The sequence below is a fragment of the Bombus terrestris genome, chromosome 5 (assembly GCF_910591885.1).
Source record: "Bombus terrestris chromosome 5, iyBomTerr1.2, whole genome shotgun sequence".
Lineage (NCBI taxonomy): Eukaryota > Metazoa > Arthropoda > Insecta > Hymenoptera > Apidae > Bombus > Bombus terrestris.
In genome coordinates, this window is record NC_063273.1 from 8,403,292 (window position 1) to 8,428,623 (window position 25,332).

General features: G+C 35.7%; 2 protein-coding genes and 2 long non-coding RNA genes across 5 annotated transcripts in view; 2 read left to right on the forward strand and 2 right to left on the reverse strand.

Moving 5' to 3' along the window:
* LOC105665726 (DNA-directed RNA polymerases I, II, and III subunit RPABC3) overlaps window positions 1-23,145 on the reverse strand; it is a 72,404-nt gene extending 49,259 nt beyond the window's left edge. Inside the window, exon 1 of one of the 2 annotated variants that reach the window (XM_012308491.3) lies at window positions 23,005-23,145. In XM_012308491.3, coding sequence (XP_012163881.1) covers window positions 23,005-23,077 — 73 coding nt within the window. In that variant the 5' untranslated portion in view covers window positions 23,078-23,145. Of the gene's footprint in view, window positions 1-7,683; window positions 8,178-23,004 lie in introns of those variants that run through there. The other variant, XM_048405846.1, reaches the window with a different exon arrangement.
* On the forward strand, window positions 8,580-11,452 carry LOC125385110. The gene is made up of 4 exons (XR_007224078.1): window positions 8,580-10,373; window positions 10,740-10,822; window positions 10,955-11,191; window positions 11,288-11,452. It is a non-coding gene; the product is annotated as an uncharacterized LOC125385110 (long non-coding RNA).
* Window positions 11,577-13,693, reverse strand: LOC125385118. Its single transcript, XR_007224087.1, has 2 exons — window positions 12,507-13,693; window positions 11,577-12,421 (listed from the first exon to the last, which is right to left on the reverse strand). It is a non-coding gene; the product is annotated as an uncharacterized LOC125385118 (long non-coding RNA).
* Window positions 23,146-24,099: 954 nt separating the features above from the next.
* LOC100647574 (ribosomal RNA processing protein 36 homolog) lies at window positions 24,100-25,278 on the forward strand. The gene is made up of 3 exons (XM_003395402.4): window positions 24,100-24,269; window positions 24,430-24,943; window positions 25,037-25,278. Exons 1-3 carry the CDS (start codon window positions 24,225-24,227, stop codon window positions 25,174-25,176), a joined length of 699 nt encoding a protein of 232 aa, XP_003395450.2. The 5' UTR covers window positions 24,100-24,224; the 3' UTR covers window positions 25,177-25,278.
* The last annotated feature ends 54 nt before the right edge of the window (window positions 25,279-25,332 follow it).

A 25,332-nucleotide genomic window follows, 5' to 3' on the forward strand; every position in this document is an offset into this window, starting at 1 on the left:
TGGTAGTCACGCTCCTCCCGGTGACGCATCTCCAACCCCCGCTACTCTCGCGCACAGTTAGCCTTCCTGTCTTTCTCTTTCTCGCTTCTTCTCCTCTGTGTCGAAGCTTTTAATTCCAGCTACACGACGATCAAATACACACTACGCATATATCTACGCGTTTCATTCGTGTTTTTTTTTTCTCGTTCTTCTGCGTTCTTTGTTTTCTACCGTTTTGTTGGATACGTAGAATATAGGGTTCACTTTTTTGAGTTTGGTTTTTGTTTCTGTCTTTAGATCGGGAGTTATTCGAGTATCAATTAAGAGCAAGAAGACCTTCTCTTTTTCTGTTTACTTCTAATCGAGGATCAATCAAGGATAGGAAACTTTTTAATTAGCTCACTACGATGCGCGTGGAATTTTAGCGATCTTTTGCAGTTTGCAGTATCCATCGTATCGATCGGTCCGGTATTAAGGTTATGTGTTATTGATGAATGTATCGGTGGTTTATGTGGTGTTATTTGATTTTTTGGTGCCGTTTTAAAGTGGTAATTGTTTTTAGGAATGTAGCACGCAGACTGTAGGATTAGTATTCCTTATTAGTAGTAAAATTTTAAAAGCCATAAATTACAGGTTATCAATATTAGTAGATATCCTTGTACATGACGAAGTATTTGACTATCCCAATTAACTATTACCGTATTTCTTGTACATTCTGCAAATTTTTGCGCACTTAAATTCCCCATAAATGTATAAGATCCTGTTTACAACGTAAAACACTAAATAAGATGAAACTTGTAGTATCTTTCAATAAATATACCGAATAGATGTCCAAATAATGTACTTACAACTGTCACTGTATTTCTGCAGCGCCCTCTAATGAATGGAGTTACTATCTTATTCAATAACATAGTACTCAAAGCTTATTTAAAGAATTACATAATTTACAAATGAAATGTTTCTTTAATATAATGTACTAATACGTTATACGATAATGATAAGTAATCAGAGGTGAAATATTTATCTTTGGAATAGCTTCGCATGGTCGTTGAATACTGAGTTATGATAGAAGGTAGACAACAAGATGATTCAGAAGAAGTTAGACGACGGCAACGTCGCAGCGTCGTATAGAAATCAAAGACAAAAAGGGAGGTGGGCACGTTTGCTGATCGATTTAATAAAACAGCATACATCGAGCAGAACACGTCAGCCAAACTGACGATCAGCGAAGCCACTCGATGAGTCGAAGGTCGATCGCACGTAACGAATTATCGGAACCTCGTGAATCTCTCTACCAATTCATTCCAACTAGGCGAAATTCTTGTATTAAAAATCCTCGAGAGCTTTCCCACTTTTTTTTCTAACATTAATGACAAATTTTTCAGAACTTTTATAACAGGAATTTTTTCAACTTCACCAGTCTAGACATTTCGTTTTCAATTTTAACGAAGTTTAATGGAAGAGGAGATTAAAAGAGGCAGCTTGGCCCGAAACTTCGATATCTGTTCATTTTGCCGCTAGAGGGTTTGCAATCGCAGACTCATCATCACGACTCGCGATTGCGTGATTAAAAAGGAATTCAGAGTGCTTGAAAAGTTGTGCATTTTGAATATCAGTGAATATTTTTTACATACTTCTGTCGAGCCTCCTCCAAAATTATAGTCCTGTGAAAGTAGTTATTTCAGCCAGAGTATCGCGGTTACAGAACGTAATTTTAAACGTAATTAAATTTATATTATTAGTTAAATTTTATAAATTACGAATTAGAAATTACTAATATACTAGTACTAATAAATTTCTTTGTATAATAGTAATAGATTTGTTATTAAATCAAGTGAAATTTAACAAAGTTTACAAATTACGGATCACCTTTTCTCATTTCATGTTAAATTATAAAGAATATAATCCACAACCTGTAATTTGGTAATTCATTAATACCAACTGGTAAATTATTATGCAGGAAGGCTCTAACTACGTATTATTTTTAATAAAATATCAATAACATCGTATGTTGGCTTCTGAGCTCCACATATCATAGTACATTCTGTATATGTGCGAGGAGGATGCAGTTTACGATTCGCTCCCGAAAAACGCTTTCACGAAAATCGGGAAATTAAAAAGAATAGCGTCGAAAATACGAAATAGAGAAGAAATATAGAGGATATATTTTTTCACGAGCCCCTCCGCGTTTAGCCGAAAAACGAACACGTCCCCCGTCGTTAATTCCTCATCGAGCAACCGCGGGGTATGAATAATCCCCGGTGCGCTTAAAAGTTCACCACGGACCGCGATTCTCGCATAAATCTCTTGTCGGTGAAGTCGAAAGGCGTGTACGAAAATAAATTCATCCGTCGGACAGGCCGACATTCTGCCTGCGAAAGATACAAAGAGACCTAGAGAGCGAGTGAAAAAGAGAGGAAGATAAAGAGCAGATATACAAGTGGAAGAGGGGTTGAAGAGGCAACCGCGCGTCGGCTTGTACGTTTCCTTTTTTCTTGTTGTTTCTTCTCTTTTTTTCTATCTACTCCTTCGCTCATCCTCTTCCTCGTTACGAATTCGCCGAGACAAAGAGGAACCCTGAGGATGTGGCAGGGTGTCCGACAATGGGCGTTCCGATGTCATGGTATTTCGAAGCATTGCGCAATCCCCCCCTCCTCCCCCGCGTTTCGAACGATCCTATAGCTGCTTCTTCCTCGGCTTGTCAGCTGGTTTCAAGGTCGACTGGGTGAAGGAGACACAGAAAGACCGGTCGGTCGTTCCTCGAAAGTAATCTTTTTTCTCTCTTTCGCTTCTTTTTTTTCATTCGATTGGCCGCCATGTCGAAGTCCTTTCGCGAAGATATTTTCAGATTGAACGATCGAGAGACATTCAGAATGAAGTTGAAGATAGAAAACGGGCTCCCAGGTGTGGAACGGACTTGGCAATATCGTGATTGCACGGATAGTTACGTGATCGTTACGCGCGGAGCAAGTTTTGATACTGGTCATTATGTATGTTTGTTGTATCTAGGAGAATAGGGAGAATTATGACGTATTCTTCGCTTGATGATAATGGATCAATGGGAGTGTCGTATTTGGAAATAATTGGCAAATGAAATTTTAGTAGTAAATGAAATGAAAATTTTGGTAGCAGGGAACACGAGTTAACTTTTCAGTATTTCAAGTCATACTTGGTATTCTGTTTAACGATTTATAAACTGTAGAACTTTATGCATTTATAAAATATCGAAAACAGCCTATGTCACTTAGTTATTATAGCGCTTAGAGGATGTAAACGATTTCAATCTAATTTCCATCTTTTGTATAAAAACATGAATTTGCATAAGTATCTGCGGATTTATATTCAATCAGTCGAAATTTGAATATTATTAAATTAATTATACTCGATAAATCGCTTGCAGAATCTATTCGTAATTAATAATTACATTTTTATATTTTCGTAATCAATAACTTATACTTGCATATTTTCAAAATTAATATCTATGCACATTTGATTAAACTAACAAGGTTTCACTGTGAAAGATTAAACGTTTTCTATCCTAAAAGCCAAAAGAATGGAACGAAATGTTCCATATAATACTGTAGGACCGCGAAGAATTAAAGAAGATTTACTGTTTGTTGGATGATTTAATAAGGAAAAGAAATTAAATTCGAAAGCATCAAGTCCCCGTTATTTCCTCAAGCATGCACGCCGCAACGAAGAAGCAGAAAATTATTAATCCCTCAGCTATTTCTTAGCTGTTGGAGAAAAAGTATTGTACACTTAAAACATTTACTGATCTGTTTGTCCTGCTTTTTCAAATGGTTCAAGATAATAAGCAATATTCTTTTATTTATTCCGTGAAATTAATTGTCGCTAAAAACGCGACAATAAAATTCTTGAGACTAGATAAAGATAAAATGAAAGAAAGAGAAAGAGGCGAGAGATAGAGAGATAAAGAGAAAGAAAGAGAGGGGGGAGGAGAAAAGAACATTTAACTGAAAAATGTTCTTCGTATAGAAGTGGAGGAGAAATTATTGCGACTGACAAGAATGGTGGGACAGCAAAAAATTTCATTAGATCCAGCGAGGAATTATTGAGAGAAATTGTGAGAAACGATAAGCACTTCATTTGTCCTAGCCGTCGAAGTGGCTTTAACGTGTTTGACTTCACGGAACTCTGTTGAACTGTTTTTGTGTCCTACCAGTATTGTGACTAACTACTTGCGAAACCGATACAGCGTAAATCTCACTACTACCATTTCTATGGGTGTAAATATCATTGCTACAACGTTTTTGAACACGTAAAAATGGTCCTTGGCTGTTCTTCTTGATTGTTGATTAGAATGGAATTTGTAGATGTTGCGTGAAGAGGACGTAGGTCGTGAGGATTAATGACGACATTACTTGTTGTTGCAACCGTCGAATATATTTAAGACAATAAATGTAGCGACATTGTTTTGCCCCGAATTTATTTGTTCTTACATTACTTGTAATCTAATGGTCTTGATACTCCGAGGCAAAACAACATGATTTGAAATGTCCTCTGACTCATGTGCCGCTACAAATTCTTCGCTAATTTGTTAAGAATTAAGCAACAGTTATTATAATGTTATGGATATTGTAATTTTTATGAAGTCGTTTAAGTATTTTATGAAGCCGAATGAGTACTGTTACACTGCGCTCCTTAGTCAAAAAATTCCATCAGACATTTGTTTAACGTAGCCTACTAATGCATTAAGATTCGATCCAAATTCTTGCATAAAATATAAAATGTTTACAAAAAGTAATTTTTAAAGTCTAATCCAAATATTTCAGTTGAAAAATAAATGACAATTTTCTAAGTTTTTGAATTTCCAAATTTAGTTCCGCGCCTTTTAATTTATATTTGAATATGAAATAAATATCGAATTAACTTCTCTCTAAAAAGAGAAATGGATTTTCAGCATGATTCGAAGAGTCATCAATTCGTATTATACAATCGGCAGATCGCTGCGTCCACGTCTGTCCGTTGATTAATTGCCAGTAACACGATTTCCTCTCGACGATCTTTTGACCTTTTCCACACGGAAACACGATCTCTCGCATTGGCGCGTGCACACGCACAAAGAGAGCTTATATACTAGGGTCGTCATTGTTAAACTGAAACGCGTTTCTCCTTTAGGGCAGTTCCTGTTATTGACACATACTCTTTGCAAAACGGAACAACGTCGTCCAACGGATAGATCCGCGAACTGTTTTACCGACGCCTGTCGAAGCACGTTCCGATTAATTAATACGCCAACGAAATTGAGCCAGGCCGCACTATCAGAGTTGGAACTTCGTGTGTTTGACCATGGAACCGTACAGAAGAGTTTGAAAGGGTACTAAAGATGAAAAGAGAGAGAACAGTGGGACAGGTACATGCTTTATAATGACTTGAAATTTAAGAACCGGTTTTGACCGGGGTTCGATTGGCAGAAAGTAATAGCCATAGGAGAAATTACGAGCATAACTTAGAGGCAAAAGGAAATATAATAATCGTTAGTCAAACTAGATGTTAAAAACGACAGAGTGACGAGAGAAAGGATATAAAAGGATCATGGTAAATATGTAATTGATTTCAGCTGACACAAGCGACGACGTTTGTTACAGGCCAAGTAAATGTCCCCTAGTTGTAACAAGTTACATAAACGATACGATGATAAGAAAACTTCCCTAGAATTGTAAACACGATTATTAGAATTCATAGAAATAAGATTTATATATAAGTTGATAATTATTGTTTTAGTAAACTGATCATGTAAAAGCGATAGCAAACAAAGATATGATAATTAGAAAAAAATTTTTAAATAGACAAATTATCAGTCGATTCGTTCTTACACGAAGTGATTATTTAGTAATCTCGAATATAGGAGAATCAAAGGAAGGAACAATAATCTTTACGTTTTAATAAGGCTGATTAGATAGTACCAGTCTGACAACATATTTAATACGGTTGACATTTCAAATCGTTGAGTCGTATCTTGTATAGAAATTCTTTGTATGAGATACGTTCGATGACACCATATTAAGGTAAAATTGTCATATATATATAGTCTAATATAGTCATTAATGAAATTGAGAAATATTGGAACAAATTATACGTCAATATTTATTTTGGTGCTGATAGATTGAAAAAAATAGCACTAAAAATTCGAGCATCGATCACAGAGATGTAAACTGCGCATACGTTTGCGCAGCTTCATCCCGCGTACGTAAAACCCGTCACTTGATTTATATGGTCGTTCTCCTTAACTCTTTGCTTCATGATTTTTAGCTTCTATGATTTCAAGTAAGCATTATCTATATCGAATATAAGATATCGGAACATTGTACATAATTTGTATTTATTAATCTTCAATCTAAAAGTTTTAGACTGAAATTAGAATGCCAAGTAAATTTTATAAAAAAAAAAAACATAACCTTTCAAATGGGAACCCATAAGTGTTGAAACACTTAAAAAGTCTTCAGAATGATTCAAAGGCGAATAAGAGATTATAATACGCTAACGACGCATATTTTCCGCTCACACTTTTCTGCAGCTTCAAGAGTAAACGCGCATGTGTGCCACGCAAATACATACGTGTGCCAACTCAACGATGCGGAATCGAATTCATCTGCATCTCGAATCTCATAATGATTTCACGATATTATATTAATGTTGATGAAACAAAGTATTAATCTAATAACACGAAGAATAACGAAAAAACCTCACAGTTAATATATAAAAGCAAAAATGTTATTTGTTTAGTTATAGATAAAAAATTATTTTTGAGAAATGTGGCAACGATGATTGTTCTATTTTTATGCTTCGTTTCTAGGCATTTGCGACAGATCGTAATTCGATATCTTGTTTACTTTTTCGATAACTAGTCGATCAGTAACGTAATATATCTATGTCAGATAATGTACATATAGTCTTATTTATACTGCTAAATAATGTATTTTTCAAACATCGAACATATATTGACCCGTGGTATTGAAAAGTTTTTGGCTGGATGCGTGTTCAGCAACTATCAAACGTGAGCGAGATAAGACGCAACAAGTTCGATGAAATCGAAACGATTTATCATTGGCGTTGTACTCGTGTGAGTTGGCGTTGCCTATTATTTCACGTGAAACGGTTCGAAACATGAAAACGTTGTGAGATTTTTTAACGATAAGATTCAACAGAAACGTGTCGCATTAGTATTTGAATGTGAACGCAATTTTTATGCGCTTTTTCTCCGACAGGATTCGGTATGCAACACGTGGTAAATTACTTTCCGCACTTCCATAATTCATATGTTCGCTTATTTTACATACCTCTGTATTAAAATTTATTTTGTAGAAAATTATTTTGTAATTCTATTGTTAAAAAGCAATGTATATATATACACATAGATACTAAAATAAATTTATCCAATAATAAAAACTAAACCAAAAAGAGAATAACAGCCGGATGGAATCTTAGCTTAACTGGACGCTAAATATCTCGCATTTCATTGGCCCTTCCAAATTATTTATACAATGTACATGCGTACAGCATATTGCTATGAGAATTTAGAAAAATCGCCAAAGTTTCAAAATATTTATTCATAAATTTAATTTACGAAGTTAGCAGCTCGTAACATATAACGAATTTATTAACTTGTTGCAAGAGATGTGTGTACCGTTCAAATTCCATCCCGCTCTCGCAACTTTCACAAGATAATCTGATCTGTACCTGGTCGGTTCCATCGAAAGCGGTATTCCTATAGAATGGCGAAATCGTTTGGCACGGAGGAAGATGGTCGAACACCCCATGATCATTCGTCACTTTACTGAAATTCGCCTGTCTCCATGTTCTTGGTCGGGATTTTCACGCACACACGCACGCAGCCGCAGCACCACCACGGTGACGACGACGCAGTGCTGCCAAAGAGAGGCAACCCAGAGAGACCGGGTGCCGGTTCGCCGTTGGAACAGTCTCGAAAATGCATCCTCTATAGGAGCATTAGTTCGGTGAGAAACAATGAGGAAAAAACGAAAATGTCGCGGGACCAGTCGTTCTAGTGGAAAACTGCAAGGAACGGATGTACAGCGAAAGCGAGAAAAATAAAGAAAAAAGGTGGCACGATTCGCGGTCGCACGAGAAGGTTGCCGGCTGCCGCCTTGGCACTGACAGTGGCCCTCGCGCCTAGCAACACCGAACGCCAAACTGTCGACTCGCCGAAGGCAGCCGGCACCGCACCACCGTGCCCCCCTTTTTCATCGACGTGTCCTTCTCGCGCTCTCCCGCTTCTTTCTCTCTCGAGCAGCTCCTCCGTCGTACCATGTCGCTCGCACACACGCGTTCCTTCGTTCTTTCTCTTTCTCGTTCTGTCTCCCGGTGTCGCCTGCACGTCCATTTTCTTTCGTCGCTATTTACTTTTGTCCTCGTTTTGCTCTTTTCACACGTGTCTCCACTATTCGCGTCTCTTTTTCTTATTCTGTTCGTTTCTATCTTTGTTTGAACGAAATATATATATAAGAGAAGTATATATAAGAGAGTTGTTTGTCTTCGTCGCGATCGCGATTCACGTTCGTCCTTATCTTGCGAAGTCACACGCTACTCACTCTGCCTTTTTCTCGCTTTGCGCGCAATTTCTAGCGAGCCAACCAGCCGCGGGCCAGCAGCCGAACCAGTGCAAAAGCCGGTAACCGGCACAACGCGCCATACCAAAGCAATCAGCCGATTGGCTGGCCGCCCGCAGCTCGACCAATCGCAATGCGTCTTCGGTTGTCAGGTGGTGCCGCGTTCTCGCAGACACGAACGCCTGCTACATCGGAAAAAGTTGGTTCCTGGCAATTTTGACGACATTACGGATTTTAAGGATACAAAGTTTATATCTATGATATTGTCTCTTGCAACTAAATCAATTGATCTTTCTTATTGAAGTCTGCACGTGTAGGTTACTTCTTCTATTCCTAGTATATACTTCCAAGCTATATCCCCATTTTATTGCATTTTCCAGAAAAATTCCAAACAAGATGTGTAGGTCAATAAAAAGCAAAGTGGCAAAGACATGAAATAACAGTTCTTAGAAGAACATTTTCATGAAACCGTAAATCATCTACGTTTAGCTCCGACTCAAGCAAGTGCACATAAATGGACCATTATACATCGAATTTTCCATATACATACATACTGTACAACACATTTCAAACTATGAAAATACATTATGGTTGCCAACCATTGTCAGTTCATGAAAATCATCTGTGGAGTTTCTATCGAATTGTTGTTCTGCTAAATGGACGCATTTACACCTCTTCGAACACAATATGTACGAAGATTGCTCGAAATTATCACCGGTGTAGATATATCAACCTAACCCAACAATTTTAAAGAACGACGTCTGCTACAAGTGCTTCGTGCAGTCATACAAGCCGTACAACTTCGATTTTTAAACTTAGTATTTTAAGTTATATTTAGTATTTTATATTCTAAAGCACAGGTAATGCGAGTAAAATAATAGATTGGTAATAAAAGGCGGTAAATAAAAGCAATGGGAAGAATTCATAATTTGTACTAAATATTAGCTTGGGATTCTTGCACAATAATGTAATAATTAATAATATTAATAAGTCTACACACTATGAGTTATACACATAGAGATCAGAAAAATCAACAAAAGAAGACATATCATATTTCTCTTCGTTTATTAATTTTATCGTTTATTTATTAATATCAGGTATTTTGTGGCTTGTAAAAATTTCATTAACAGCAATAGTTTAATTGTGCAAGACGACCCTGGAAAAAAACTTTGCTACATTCTCATTAATCAAAAATCATCTAACAATACCAACCCACGAAACACAAATTACAGAGACGAATCATCTCGAGAGCCATTATTCGTAATGTACGTGTGTTTTACTGATTTCTGTCACTTCTTTCCCTTCCATTTTCGCCTGTTTTCTTCTTCACCTTCGCGTCTGGCCGAAATAGGTCACGGTGCAAAGCAAAGGAGCAAGATGGGACGGGACGGCAGCGACATGGAGAAAAGCCAGCCGAGGACGAGGATCACGCGCGTTGAGTACGTGCCTTGCATCCGGAGGCGCGTTGCGTTCCGTTCGCCATTGCCTGATTAACTCGACGTCATTTATCAGATTAAATGGATAATGCTGGTTAGCGTCTGACGTAACGCCGCACTCCCAAGAACCGCCGTTTCTCAAAGATTCTTTATTATCTTACTGGTCTGCCTATGGACACACCAACGTTACGCAATCGAACAAGCCGCTGAAATTGGATGCGAACAATCGGCCGTGTTAACGAGTTCATTGTGTTTCTGTCCAAAACGCGATACTAGCTGGGTGGCCCTGCTGTTATGTAACCTAACTATAGCTATCTATCGAGTTTAATAAACGAAGGAAGAAAATTAAATTTAGGATAAAAATGTATGGAAATTATTTCTGTGAGAAATGTTTAGTTATTTAATAAATTAATAATGATCAGATTGCCTGTGTAAATAAATGAAATGTAAATTTGTTTCATTCTCTAAATATTACAACTAGTACTTTACTTTGAAGATTTTGTATATTCCTGCATTTTATATGTATTCTGTACATTTAAGTAGAGTAATTAGTAATTACATTTTAGTAACTCGAATACATTTTTATGAAGATTTGAAGATGCTGTAACATGTGAAGTAGTAATTCATTTTTTATTATGAATCAATAACAAATTGTCAACTGTAACTTAAATTTATTTTTATGGAGATTGCAGAAATTGTATCGCAAAGTAATAAATTCTGTTTTTACTAGGAATTTCTTAGAAACACGTTATCAAATTTTATGACACCATCGTCATTGTAGATATTGAACACTTGTAATTGTTTGTACACTAGGTAGGTAATAATACTTATAAATGTTTTAATTAGTAAAATTTAAAAATGGAAGATATAGTTAATGCTAAAAGTAATAAAAGGAATATGCAAAGTTTGAAATTTCTAATTTTAATTTCTTTTTATTTTAAATAGGCAAAATTGAGTATAATACAGTGCCAAAGCGAAGCATGATAAACTCTCACATGGCACATCCAAAAGGTCGGCTTCAACGACGAAATCACAGTCATCTCGCTGCGAACGCACAGTTTAACCGGTAATTAGAGTTTACGGCAGCCACGTTGATTAGGTCGTTAAAGAAACTATTACGCCGACTAAATACAGTCTAGGCACTCCCACTAGTCTCCGCTGAATTGCAATTTGATGCAGTAGGTACGTTGATCACGTGAACATTAATATCCGTTTTCTGGACTTCTTACAATTTTCATGATTCATATCGTAAAATTTACGAATTTTTTATTGTTCCAGATAAAAAATAGAAAATGAAGAATTGGAGGAATATGCATCTTTTATTCGTAAAAAGCAAACTAAGATCTTTAAATATATAAATTTTCTACAATTGCAATTAACGAATGAAAGAAATGAAATGTTTACAGGATTATAAATTCTTTGTAAAAATTTAATATCCTTAAAATACTTGAAGAGACTCTATATAGCGATTGTCAACAATGTTCAACTAAATAATAACTTTAAAATGAAATTCTTCATGTAAACAGTTTATAAAGACAATGGTTTAGACGCTTGAGTACACATTGCATTTGTATAACGAGTTTATTCTCAAAGACTCTTTATTTCACCAAGGTTATAAAATTACACTGCGCAGCTTTTGACAACTACCGCATCTCTATCTCTTTGTGAACTTTTAATGATCTTTTCAAACATGACATATTCACGCTACTGAAATCCTAAGATAGACAACGACGAATTCTTGCAATTAAAAGAAACACGAGAATTATATGATGTATCTTTTCTGATTATCTTTCATTTTCATTCCTTTTGGTACAAATTTTATATTTTAATCTAGTATTTTAATCTATATTTTATATTTAGTACGTTATAGTTCTACTATTAATGGAAATTTCAGTCAAAGAAATCAACCTCATCTCTTTCACACAACAAGAATGACAACGGTTTCTGATCAACTTAATTGCAATTAAAACAACAAAGACGTATCTTTTCTGGAAAATTTTGCATCGTTTCGTATGAAAGATGAGACAATCGAGAAACATATACCTATATTACACGAAGGGTACGAGTTTCGTCTGTTAGAAATAAAAATGTGGCACATATGCACAATTCTTGGACACAAAGAGGAAATTATTAGGTTTGTCAACGATCTGCTTGAGTTGCCCGAGTAAATTGCTCGAATTACCTCAGCACCCGGCAATGAAAGGTGACCTACTGTCAGAAACGATCTCTCCAAAGGATTGTGCAACTTGGAACTTCAGAATTTTTCTTCTTCCTCCATTCGCTCCTCTTTTGAAGGGACCCAATTACCAAGGCAATATAGGCGATCTTGCATTAGGAATTCGCCGTTCTTTAAGAAGATTGAAAATCGTTCTTGATAACAGCTTAATAGTCAGCTCACAGCTCGTTTTGACCCTGTGATAGAGATAATGAAGCGATTTAACATGGAAATTTGCGAAACGGTCAACCTAATTTCAGCACAGTAGAATGTATTATTAACCTGAAACGCATTCGTTTGTGTTTCGTCATATTTTTTCTCGTAGGAATGACATTATTTGCAGGAATAATAGTTTTCGAGGAAGTATAAATCACATTTTGTAGCTTTTGTGGATGCGCAATTTTAAAATTCAGTTTGCTGCCAACCAATTTTATTATAATTGTATTATGCCAATTGTATTATGTATTATTCTCTGTACTTCATTAAAATTGCATTTTTATTTGGTTTCATTCATTTAATGTGTTCTTTTGTCCATACCCCGATATGTCAAAAATATCGAATTGCAATATTAATTAATTAATTGATTAACTTTGTGAATTTAACATGTATATTTAAAAATCGTAAATTCTGGGAGATTATAGATTTTCTTGTTTAAGTATGTTGTACCAGAGTACTCTTTTTTAATCACCAATTAAATATCTAAATCAGAAGATCTACGAAAACGATCTTTATTTACAAGGGGACAGTAAACAGAATATTATTAAGATATTGGTAAATTATTATTAATATAGGAAAATGATTGTCATATGACTACTTCGTAGATGGTACTTACTGCAAGTACTTTAAGATTCTACTGTCTGACTATTACCATACATGATCTACTTTGTTACTTCTTAGCACAGAAGAAATTAATTAATGAAATTATCTAACAGATAATAATCATTTAACACACAGTAAGATTATCAAACTGTGATTTCAAGAACATAAAATGTTGGAAACCCCCTTCCTAATTATACATACTCTAAATCTAATAATATTGTTTTATTGATGCAAGTTATGAGGCAACATAATTCTAAGTTTCTTTTCTCAATTTTGAATTTATATGAAATACTTATTGCTTAAAAGCTTTTAACAACGTATATTGCTAGGTATAATAACTTAATAACAATCCCAAGCCTCATATCATATGCAATCTAATTCCGTCACTAAGTTTTCATATCATATACTGATACTAAATTATTTATTATCGTATATTAATCGATAAATATAAAATAATAATGTATTAAACGAAGCTCATATAAAGCTGCAAAGCTACCAAATGCTATATTAAATACACCAGCAATAACCAGGAAAATACAACAGCAACATATGATCTGCTAAAGAAGCTTTTCACACAACCATTAAATAATAGATTACAAAAGATACATGCATCACAAAAGATAGAATGCAAATAAAATTATCATAGCAAATTAAATACCATTTCAGTGGAACGAAACGGTCCAAATCAATTTAAAATGGTCGAAGACGTTATAGAAGTAGTCGTGGGTGCCTATAAATACAAACGCCACGAATTTAGCCGAATTCGCAAGAGATAGAAAAACGGTTGCACGGCTGCAGCTGCCGGCCAAGGTCGTGGCCTTAATCGTTATTGGGCGTCTGACCTATATATACCAGATGCGCCCTAGGATTTAAAGTAAGTTTCTCAAACTACTACCGGGGGCTATATTGACTTGGAGGAGCATTCTAGATAAACGATACGGCAGTGCGGAGGCTGAGATATGTCCTCCAGCAATAGCCAAATAAACGAATTCGAAACTTTCCAAATCGAACCAGAGATTGCTACCACCAACGACAAATTTCCACCGTGTTCACAATAAAAACTATGTTTCCGCGGTCGTTTAGAACCAAACAATTTTTACTCGTATTACTTTAACATATATAACTACTTACATTTAATTTTTATTAGTTTCTGGGTTGGTTAAGAAATCACGCATCGTGAGATTTTACCTGTGAATATGACATAATTATTCGGACAGTACAACATGGAAATTAAAACTCTTACAACGAAATGTTTTTTGCATTATGTAAAAAGAATTTTTGTCATAAATTATCGATAATGAAGATACAGTTCTTTTGACGTTCTTGTCAAGGAGAAAATTTAGCACAATTAGAATCAGTTTTACTGGGCATGAAAAAATAATTATTTAACGGTATTTTAAAGTACACGTAATGTTAGTTGCAGGCAACGTCGAGCGTGAAAAAGTATTCATATTTCTTTTAAATATAAAATTTGGCAATATGTAATCTTAGTTCTTCTTGTAATTGTACATGCTATCAATGTCACCGATGTTACGTATTTGAGGAAATGATTATACTTATTAAATTTAATTGCAAATTCTCGAAGATTGAAGGTACATAGATAGGTTCCAATAACACAGGCTCTTAAGGTACTGGTATTAAATTTACTCAAATATTTCTTCATTCGTTGACCGATTCTTCTAAAAACTACCTTTTACATTAACCGCAATTTTGCACCTTTGTCAGATACATCATATATTTACGATAAAAGAAATTACTTAATTGTATACAATTACGAATTTTATTTTATATCACAAATTTAGTAATAAGCATACACAGTTACTAATTTCGTGATTCTGCTGCTATGTACTAACATACAGCTGCAACATGATTTTCCCAGCAACGAAGCAAGCTTAAATTGTTACTTGATAATTTGACGAGATCAGAACCGGCCTTAAAGCAACTCGTTAGAACAAGATCGTCGGATTTACGATGTTGATCAAGACCAAAAGGGAGTTGGCCCACCAGCGATGATTCAATCCTGATAATCGATTGGCCTTCGAGACAGTCGATCGCCGCTATCGACCTTCGTATATAACAGCAGATCTGGCCTCTCGTTTATGTCACACTACAAAAGCACCGAAACACAAGCAGATCGCTGTTAACGTTATCTACCTTACCGCACCGTTTGCTCGATGAAATAGCGGCTTGCAAAAGAAATACGTCCTCGAATCCACATTGAGGTTTACGCTCACGCTTCGACCGATGACTCGTCTAAAGTATCGTTGAGTAGACACGGGGCATACACACGTGCATACATACATAGGCGGATCGATTTATTGGACCTGTATTTCGGGAGTGCTGTTTATTTTTGGCTAAGGGTTCGAATTACGTTCTCTTTGTAATCCTTCACTGGCACTTTCACTTAGGAATTTATCATTCAGCTTTTAGAGGTCAGTAGATATTTGGCAATTGGAAAATTGGAAAGTGGGAAAATTTACACATTTGGCAATTAAGATATTACAAAGTTCATAAGGATGAGAAATTCACGAACGTTTCGACGATTCGGAGGTTCGACAGTTTGAAAAGTAGAAATTCTGAGGAATTGGACATCCAATGTCCAATGAGAATCTGACAAGTCAAAATTTTGAAAATTCGGAAGTCGGAAAATTTTCGAATAGTTGGAACTGCGAAAAATTTGACGATTCGAGAATTGAAAACCTTACGAGTTCAAAATTTCGAAAAATTGGGGATTAAGAAATATTAGAAATCAAAAACTGAAAATTTGCAAAATTTCGAATCTTTCAAGATTACATAAACTCTGGGAGACCTTCGCCAACCGAACAAACAGTGCGTGAATGAAATCCGACGAAGGTATCTAGCGATAAAATTCGCTGGTAAACGGCCATTCCGCGTGATTAATTTTATATGTACGTGAAAATGGAAATGAAGTCGATATCGCGTGTCACGGAAGACAAAGCGGGTGCAAGAGAGAGATATGTACATCCTATTGGAATATCATGTTGGCAAAACGGCCGTCAGAAACAACAGACTGGTTTAATGCAGCGAATTAATGATATATCATTTCCTCCCTTGATGCCTTTTGTTTCACTAGCGGCCACCCTGGTGAAATACCTTTCGCTGCTTCCGCAGTCACGAAAGTGATATTTTTTCTTAAATTATTAATTCGATGTCACAGATATCCAGTTACTTTTAATAAAATCGAGGTAAATACGTCTTTCGACGACGTTAGTACAATGGTGGTGGCAAGTTAATGGCTATCTGATCTTGCTCGACCGACCTCGAAGGTATTCAGAGCGATATGATTGATCGTCAAAAGGCCGTTCGTCTGCTGACTGGTAGATTGACGGTACAATTCTAAAGACGGCCACTCGTGTCAGATTCTTAAACCGAATTTACCCTGTTTCACTTTGGAGAAAGATGGCGGATGAGTCCTTGTTTCGTATTCCTGCAAAGTGAAACAGCGCAAATTCGACTTTACGTACGTGTTTCGTTTCACTAAACAGTCGATGGTCTAAAACACTTGCAAATACGACGATACGAAAATCTGTTGTAAATGTAAAATAAATCTTGGTGAGAAATTGGCCTCGCTCGGGAAGAGAAGGAAGAAGAAGAAGAAGAAGAAGAAGAGTTTGTTAGTTCTTGTCGATCGGAAGTACGTATTGATTAAGAATTAGTCTCTGGTGAAATTTTACTACGAATACGCGTATATCGAAGGAATTATATATTTTCTATAATAATGTTTGTTTCGTTATAGAATCACGCCTTGCTTTGGATTATTAATCTTTGGAATACTAGTGCGGACTGTAACACTCTTTATTCGTTTTCTTTTAGTTATTTGTAGGAGATGGTACTTCTTTGTGAGCAGCTTAGTATATAATAGGTTTGAACTTCTTTAAAGTGATTGTTATGTTAATTGTTCCTCACTCGGTGTTGCATACACGCAACAGCGTACCTTAAGAACTTACATTAACTATCTAACCGATAAATGTATGTATACCCTGTGAAACTGGTTTTGAATTTTAAAGTATTAGAGATACGTGTCTCCATGATTGACAAAAAGAAGTTACGTTTCCACGGTTTAAAAAGATCAATCGATCAATGAAAGAAGTTTAGAAAAAAATTATGTTGTTTAACTATCTATATTTTGGACTCTGTATAGGTCAAGTATCCAAGAGTTAATTATCTTCTCCACGAAAACTGAAGAAACGTAAGAGCATATTTCCGGTCTAACATTCTAGTGGAACTTGAGAAACTAAATTGTCCCTAACACATTTCGTGTTTAGAATGCAACAACGTTAGAGTGGACCGTGTTGAGGTCCATTTGTACGATTGCAACAAGTTGAACAAAGTGTACGCTGCCGTTTTGGTATTCACTTTGATCCAGCAAATCGTACTGAGGACGTGTCGAGCGAATCAAATGAATGGACATTTGGATCGATGGAGTTATGCAGAATAAATAGACCGTAGAAGACACAAGACTTATAAAGGTTAGATGCATACAGTCTAGCGCTCTACCCTTTTATTTGAACTCATGCAACCTGACACTTGATTGAAAGGACCTTATATCGATGAAACTTAAAATACATATTAACGATATTAAATATCTTAGAATCTAACATATAGAATTCCGGAGTATTACAAAATATTTTACAGTTGATAAAACTTGAAATTCCATATCAGATGATTTTAAAATCCAAGAACGAAGAGAGATTTTATTTTAGATAAGATTTTTAAGATTTCCTGGATTTTTGAAATTTCTACTAACCTACTTTTGACATCATCTAAAACACGAGAAACTTTCGGTATCGTAAGGATTTCTACAAATTTCTGAATCATATTTTCAATTTGTAGTTTCCAAATAATTTTGAAATCTATCTCTTCTTTTATTCAAGAATCATTCTCCGTGATAATATAAAACGAAAAGATGTTGTGATCACTTTAAAATTTTTCTTTATTTTAGGATCGTCCTACTATATTACAAACTAAAAAATGTCAAATATTTTATTTCCAATTTTGCTCGACAGTTATGAAATATCTGTTTTCCTTTATTCTAGAATGTTTTCCTATTATTTTTCACGAACTGAAAGTTCACAAAATCTTTAGTATCGTTTCGAAATTCGTGGTAATTCTTAGACATTTTACGCTTTTCTTTATTTTAGTATCGTTCTATGTTAGAAATTGTATTAATTTCAAATTCAATTTTCAATCACAAAGCTTTTAGTAGGTATTGATTTCTAACTGCTACTAATTCTACAATTTATATGGTTTCCTTTAAACGTTGAATCGTCGTACATTGTAAGCAGAGTATCGTTGTAAAGGTAGGATCGATCGAGTTGGAATGTCGCGGGCGTGTTCTGTAACAGCGTTTACAGCGACGTAAACGAAGCATAACGTTCGGATATTTGGCGTTTGACGAAAATCCGTAACAAAATTGGAACGTCGGCCAAACAAACTGAAAATGGATTTACATGCTTCGCAAATAAAACACTGATTGACCGGTCGTTCAGACACGGATTGATCAGCGTTATTTAATTAACGGTGCTCGAATCGTGGGAATGGGACTTAACGCGACCTCCAACTCTACGGCTGACGCCAGGACCGCCGAATAAAATCGATTTCGACGGTAGAAGGCTCTACCGTTTCGTTTAAAAACCATCCTCTATCTACCTTGGTTTCAAACCATAAATTAATCACTTTAAGCGTTAATAAAATCATTATTTACTATCATACTATCCATAGGCAAGTAATTTATACTTGTTAGCTGTATTAAAATATAAAGTAATAATAGAACAATAGGAAGATACATATATATAGTAACAATTATGTAAAATCGAAGCTTAAATACCTATCGGTTGCCATATTTCTTCAACATAATCTATAACCCTACAGATAAACATGTAATTTGTATTTAGAATAGTTAAAGAAGATATTGCAACATATTTTCCAATGAAGCGCTTTTCATCAAATTTTTTATTTGATTTTCATAGTATCACATTTCTGTAGTCATATGAAAGTAAATATAACTAGTATGAAATTTCACATACTTGGACCTAATTAATTCGAATAATTGGACCTAATTATATAAATGCTTCCATAAATGAAATTATGCGTCAATACTTCCTCTAGTCATGCCATAGTATCTCCGCTATGAGATGAAAATAGTAACAATAATATAAAATGGAAACCTATAAATTTGATCATTGCCACATTTCTCCAGTACACTTTCGAACTTTCAACCAACTCTCACTTTGTCAATAAAGTCTGTCACAGACAATGGAAAAAGTCAATATATGGAATATATTGGAGCCACCCTCGCATTTGGTTCGAGCCACCTCGCGAACAGGAAACAGTTACGACACGATGTAAAAAATGGACCAGTAGAGGCACATGAGCGAACAATGAAGAATACAAGAAGGATTGTAGAAGTTTCAGTTACAGCGTAATTATCACGGGGAAACGGTAGCGACAACGGAAAAGCGCGGAGGGAAATCGTGTTATCGTTGAAACGTGTTAGAAGGAGAAAGGACGAAGGTGAAGATGCAATCGGAGCGAGTGAGGAAGAGAAAGAGCGAGGGAGAAAGAAGACCACGCGGCTCCCTCCTGAGATGACATCTCCCCGTGACCTTGGAACGGAGACTGACCTTGACCGTGTCAACCCCCACCAGGCCGGTCTAACGCGTCCCGGCTGCTCCCCCCTCCCTACCATTTCACCTCCCCACGGCAGCCAGAGTCGCGTCGTATTACGCGAATGCGATGTTGCTCGGTGCTAGCTGCTGCTGCTGCTGCTGCTGCGGCTGCGGGCATCGTTGCTGCATCGACCGGCCGCAGCACAGACTGCCAAGCCCCCTCGTCTTCCACCCCTCGACCCCCCTGGCAAACCCGTCATGACCCTCCCGTCCCACCCATCGAACTACCTCCAAGCAACGAGCTGCCGGCAGATCGCGTCCCACCGCCCTTTTCATTCTATATACCTATATAAACGTCTATCCACATTTCTGGTGAAAGTCGAGAGGAATCGTTATATGTAGATATCTGTGGTAAATGATGACCGTGAATACTATATAGTACAAGATGGATAAGAATGAATATGGTATACGACGTTTACAGAATTTGAAGTGAAGATATAGGATATATAATTGGATTTGATGGGATATTTGAATATCGATAGCATCGCGTGATCCACCGTGTTCCCAGTCCCAGTCAACCATATCCGTATGTTTTTCGAAAAGGCTTGTAGCGCATATAGAAGATGCGCGGGTGCGAGGCGCATCGGAACGATGGAACGATATTCACGTTGGCCGTTTTACAAGCCTCCCCTGCTAGTCGCTTTCTATTTCATACGTGCATCGATATTGAATACCTTGAATGAAGATATACGGGCTAAGATATCTGGATTGCGACGGGTGATGTGAATTATCGCGATGGAACCCCCGTGGAAACGAGAACGAAGTGGTTCTATCGCGGTAAAAGTTTCTTACCGGACAGGCTGGATTTACAGCCACGTGGAGCACACCGATTAGTCGCATTTTTCGCGAGGAATGTTTTCTGGAGCAACTGAATACGTAGCATGCGCTGCTAGGAGAAGGAAAGGGAGAGAAGGTGCTTTTACCGTGCAGGAGCCAGCCTCCTCCTACTCCATCATGCGAGCTGGCTTCGATACCGCTCCCAGCGTCCCGTCGCTCTTTTTCCCCACCCTTCGACTCCTTTCTCTTCCCCGCTAACCGAAATCCCATCTTTTCTCTCGCTCGCACGCCTAGGTAGCCCCACTAACACCCATCCGCGTGTTCGAACGCTGCTGTTCCAGAGGAACCCTTTCCCAGCGGTAATGTAGGTGAAAATATAGGGTGGCGCGCGATACAAGCCGCGCTTTTTCTGCGAAGCACATCGTCTACGGTACGTTCGATTTATTTGCGACTTTTGGTTAGAAAATATATTATTGGGTGAAGTTTCCCAGGGTTTGTGAATGAATAGTAAAGGATAGTATATATGTAGTATATGTATAATACAGGGAACTTTTTGAGAAAAGGGTGCTCTTTTGAATTTTCAAGGTCACTATGTAAAATTTAAACATCAAAGTATAGGGTGACGTGATGTTTCTGGGAAATACTTTGGCATCTAAAAAACATTTAATTTGTTCGATGATCGATTTTATATGTAACTTTTTGTTGAAAAATATGTAGCTGTCAGAAGATTGTTGGCGAATTGTAAAACATTGTTGTATTTAATACATAGAAATATGGAATGACTTAAGATAATGAAATGTCTCTAAATTTTCAGTATCACTATATGAAATTTCTAAATATTACTTCTTGTCTATTATGTTAATTTGAATACATATATTATATATAATTTAACTACGAATATGAATTCATTTTACTACGTATGTTATTGCATTCCTTCTCAAGTTTATATTTGGTACGCATTCTTTAGTATTTTTAAATAACCTTTCCTGCACAAATTTCCTATAGTAATAAATTCAGTCTCATAAAACTTGAGAGCGCACGTGAGTTTAAAATTTCAAATCGTCCCTTGCCCTGTTCTGGAGCACAATCATTTTAGAACAGGTTTTAAAAAATTTAACACTCGTGCTATAGAGAGTAGAAAAAATATCTTATCTTACACCTTCTCTCTCTCTAAGTTATTTCTTATAAAACAGGAAACAACGATTGATTAAATAAATACTTTGATTAATTGATTAATTGATTAATGAACTAAATATAGTGATGTGCTACAGCTTATACAACTTAACTCACAACTTACAACTCGTCTTACACTGCTTCTTGGCTTTGCATTCTCTACATTGCTGTCTATATTACTCTGTCGCAACTCTCTTCGCAATTCTACTCGCAATTGTTCACGCCTATCTTTTATATTACATTTTGGTATGCACACAGATGTGGATGACCCATGGTCAAGCGCACCTTTCTTAATTATCCCCGTGGCGACCACAGGTATATGGCTCATCCGTCCGCACTTATATTGCTCTTATCACCTGGGGTACATTAGGGTTTCCCCCCTCGCCCTCGATACTACAGTACAATGGAAATAGTTGAAACGAGCATAAAAGTGAACATTAAAGTTTTCTGTACACAATGTAAAATAGAAGGTCGATAAGAGGTAGCGATAAATGGAATAACAAGCAACACGCAATAGCGTTCCTCGATTACGAACGAAATTAATGAAATATCTTGTGTCATCGAGACAATTTTTATACTCCAAATTGTCTTGACGATGGATTTGTATAGGGGGAAAGAAATATCAGTGGCGAATCTCGAATCAGAGTTCAAGGTGATAAGAATAGTGAAACTGTTTTGTCACAAAGAGCTGCCTTTCAAATTAATGTCAACATACTCGACCCTTATGCCCTCTTTATACAAAGTAAATCACTGTACAGATTTGTAGAATTAATATCACTAAATATTACATTGAAATATATCAAGATATCTATAGGCATGGAAAAAGTTAAATGAACAATAATAAATTTTTGATACTATTAAAACTGTCATTAGATAATATTACATATCAATTATTATTTTTTGGATACGCAAATACATATGTATTCTAATATTAAACCGATATAATTTATTAATATGATTTCGTAAAAATCTTTTTTTAGTATAACATTTTAAATAACCCGCCACTGCAGAAGACAAAATTGTGACGAGTGACTTTAGGCTATTCCAAACAATTATACAGTATATGCATGGATGAATATATATTGAGATATACACTTTGAACTTGTGTCAATTAGACACATTAGATTCTTTACATATTTGTCTACAGAAATTACTATTTAAATCATACTGTCACGCCATGTGCTTCCCGGCAACGTCCGTAAAGAACGAGCATCAACGGAACGTTGTTTTTCTAACGCTTAAAAATTCAGCAACAACGGAACGTATTTCTTCCCAACAGTGGCCATAAATAGATAAGAGCTTAAAATGTGTTTCAGACTTACCCCTGTCGAATTTTTTCCCTTCTGGATCGATGTCTTTTACGTTGAAAATATCCTCGAACAGCACACCCGCCATTTTAGACACTTCTGATAGTGCTGCCCCCTCGTAAGAAATGTGAAGTTTACATCCGAGAATGTAATTCAGAACTATATGATTTTCGTCATTAGAAATTAATGAAGTATGAAAGAATTACATACAGTGTAAGATATGTAAATATTTAATTTTTATAAATATTAATAAGTCTTGTGGACCATGCCAAGGGTTATTTTTACAAAGTTTTACCTTAAAGTAGAAAATTAACATTTTCCGAAAATGTATTATTTGCAATAATTTATTTTCTTATAGTGAGAATCTTAAATATTTTATTTTTTATGTAATGGAAACTATGTATTTCGATTTGAAATATCTATGTTTTGTGGAGTTGTATCGGTAATAGAATCGTAATAGTGAACTACAAAACAGCTTTCTGCATTTGTAGCAAAACACCAATACAATTAGGAAGTAATGATGTTTATTAGATTTAAAACTCAGATAACCTTGAAAGCTCCATAACAATTAGGCAGAGGGAGCCACCGTACAGGTTTACAGATTTTACGCAGCACAATTATATATCCTTTTACGCAGTTCAAGCGGGTCCTATCGTGATATATGTATAGCAATAAGTCTCGACATTGATATAACGCGTTACGTAAAATTAGGGATTTCATAATGTTGCGCAATCACTAGGAAATCTGCAGAAAGTTACCATCGAATATGAAAGATTACGTATATGAATTTACATATATACTGAGTGCAATGCATACTTTAGAATATGATTTTTCATCTAAAAGTATCTCGTGTTATTATTCTTTTAATTACACATTCTACATGATTGAAAAAGTTCAATATAACTGTTTTTTCCCAAATTGTTAGGAATATATGGATTCAAAACATTCTCACAGAATATCATATTAAGATCTTTTGTAGAATATATTATCTTAGATTACTGAACTACGCAATCTATGTTTCGTAAAAAAAGAATATTAAGTAATTTTATTTTTTTAAAACAATTTTGCAATTGATAATTTTAGATTAGAGGTCAGCACAGACTGGGATGATGAAGTAGCATCATCTACCGCCATAATATGAAACCGTACCTACGAAATAAAATGTCGGTTTTCTAAATATGTTGTGAATCAAACAAAAGGATTGTTTTCTTGTTCAATATTCTTTGTTGTTTAACATGAGTGACGAGGAAGATACTCTTCTTAACGAAGATAAACATCAGGTAGATATTCATATATGATATTTCTTTCCTATTTTCGTAACGAACATAATGTAGGTTAATTTATTGTAAATGGAATAGGTTATATTTACATTGAGGAAAAGTCCAAACTACTTTTAAAACCATGGAAATTTTAATAATTGAATAAATTTTTACTAATTAGGATGAAATTAGGAAAGAGCTCTCACAAATGAGTTTTGAAGATCTGCAAAAGTTAAAAGAAAAATTAGGTTGTAAAATATATAAGGAAGCATTGTTTGGTCCACGGAAGGTTAACAAGAAAATTGAGTTTAAACGAGAAAATAAGAACAGACCGCGTGAAATATCTTCAAAGAAGCCTGTTCCACGATTCAGAGAAGTGGTGCAGGTAAAGAAGCATATTCCAAGAGACCCTCGATTCGACGGTCTGTGCGGTACATATGATCCGAAGAAATTTAAAAGAAATTATATGTTCATCAATAAACTAAGAGAGAATGATATCGAAGAATTGAAAAAGGAATTGGCTGAGAGTAGAGACCCCAAAAAAATAAAGAAGATCAAATACCTTATACAGAGATTGGAAAATCAGTTACACGAGGAAAAAAGAAGAAATTTGAAAGAACAAAAAGATTATGAAGAAAAGAAAGAAATTGCAGAGGCCATCAGACGTGGTGAAAAACCAGTATTCAAAAAGAAGTGTAAGTAGATATTAATAACTGTAAGATAAGATATTAATAACTGTAGTTCTATAATATGTATATTATAGTGACTCTATTATTCTTTCCTTACAGCTGAAAAACGAATTTTGGACTTAGTTTCTCAATATGAGGAACTGAAAAATTCAGGCAAACTAAAGAAACATATTGAACGATTGCGCAAGAAGAATCAACAAAGGGGCAGACGAAAGTTAGCATCAGCAGACTCTGAATAAAAGAACAAGGTATATGTGAAATTAAAATTTATACAAATTAAACATAGCTGGAATAATTACAGATGTATATAAGTGTAATAAATACTATGATAGTTAAAGTAAGCTCTCTTCCATTCATTTAGTCGCGCCTGTCCTGTAACAAATGTTTATGCCTGT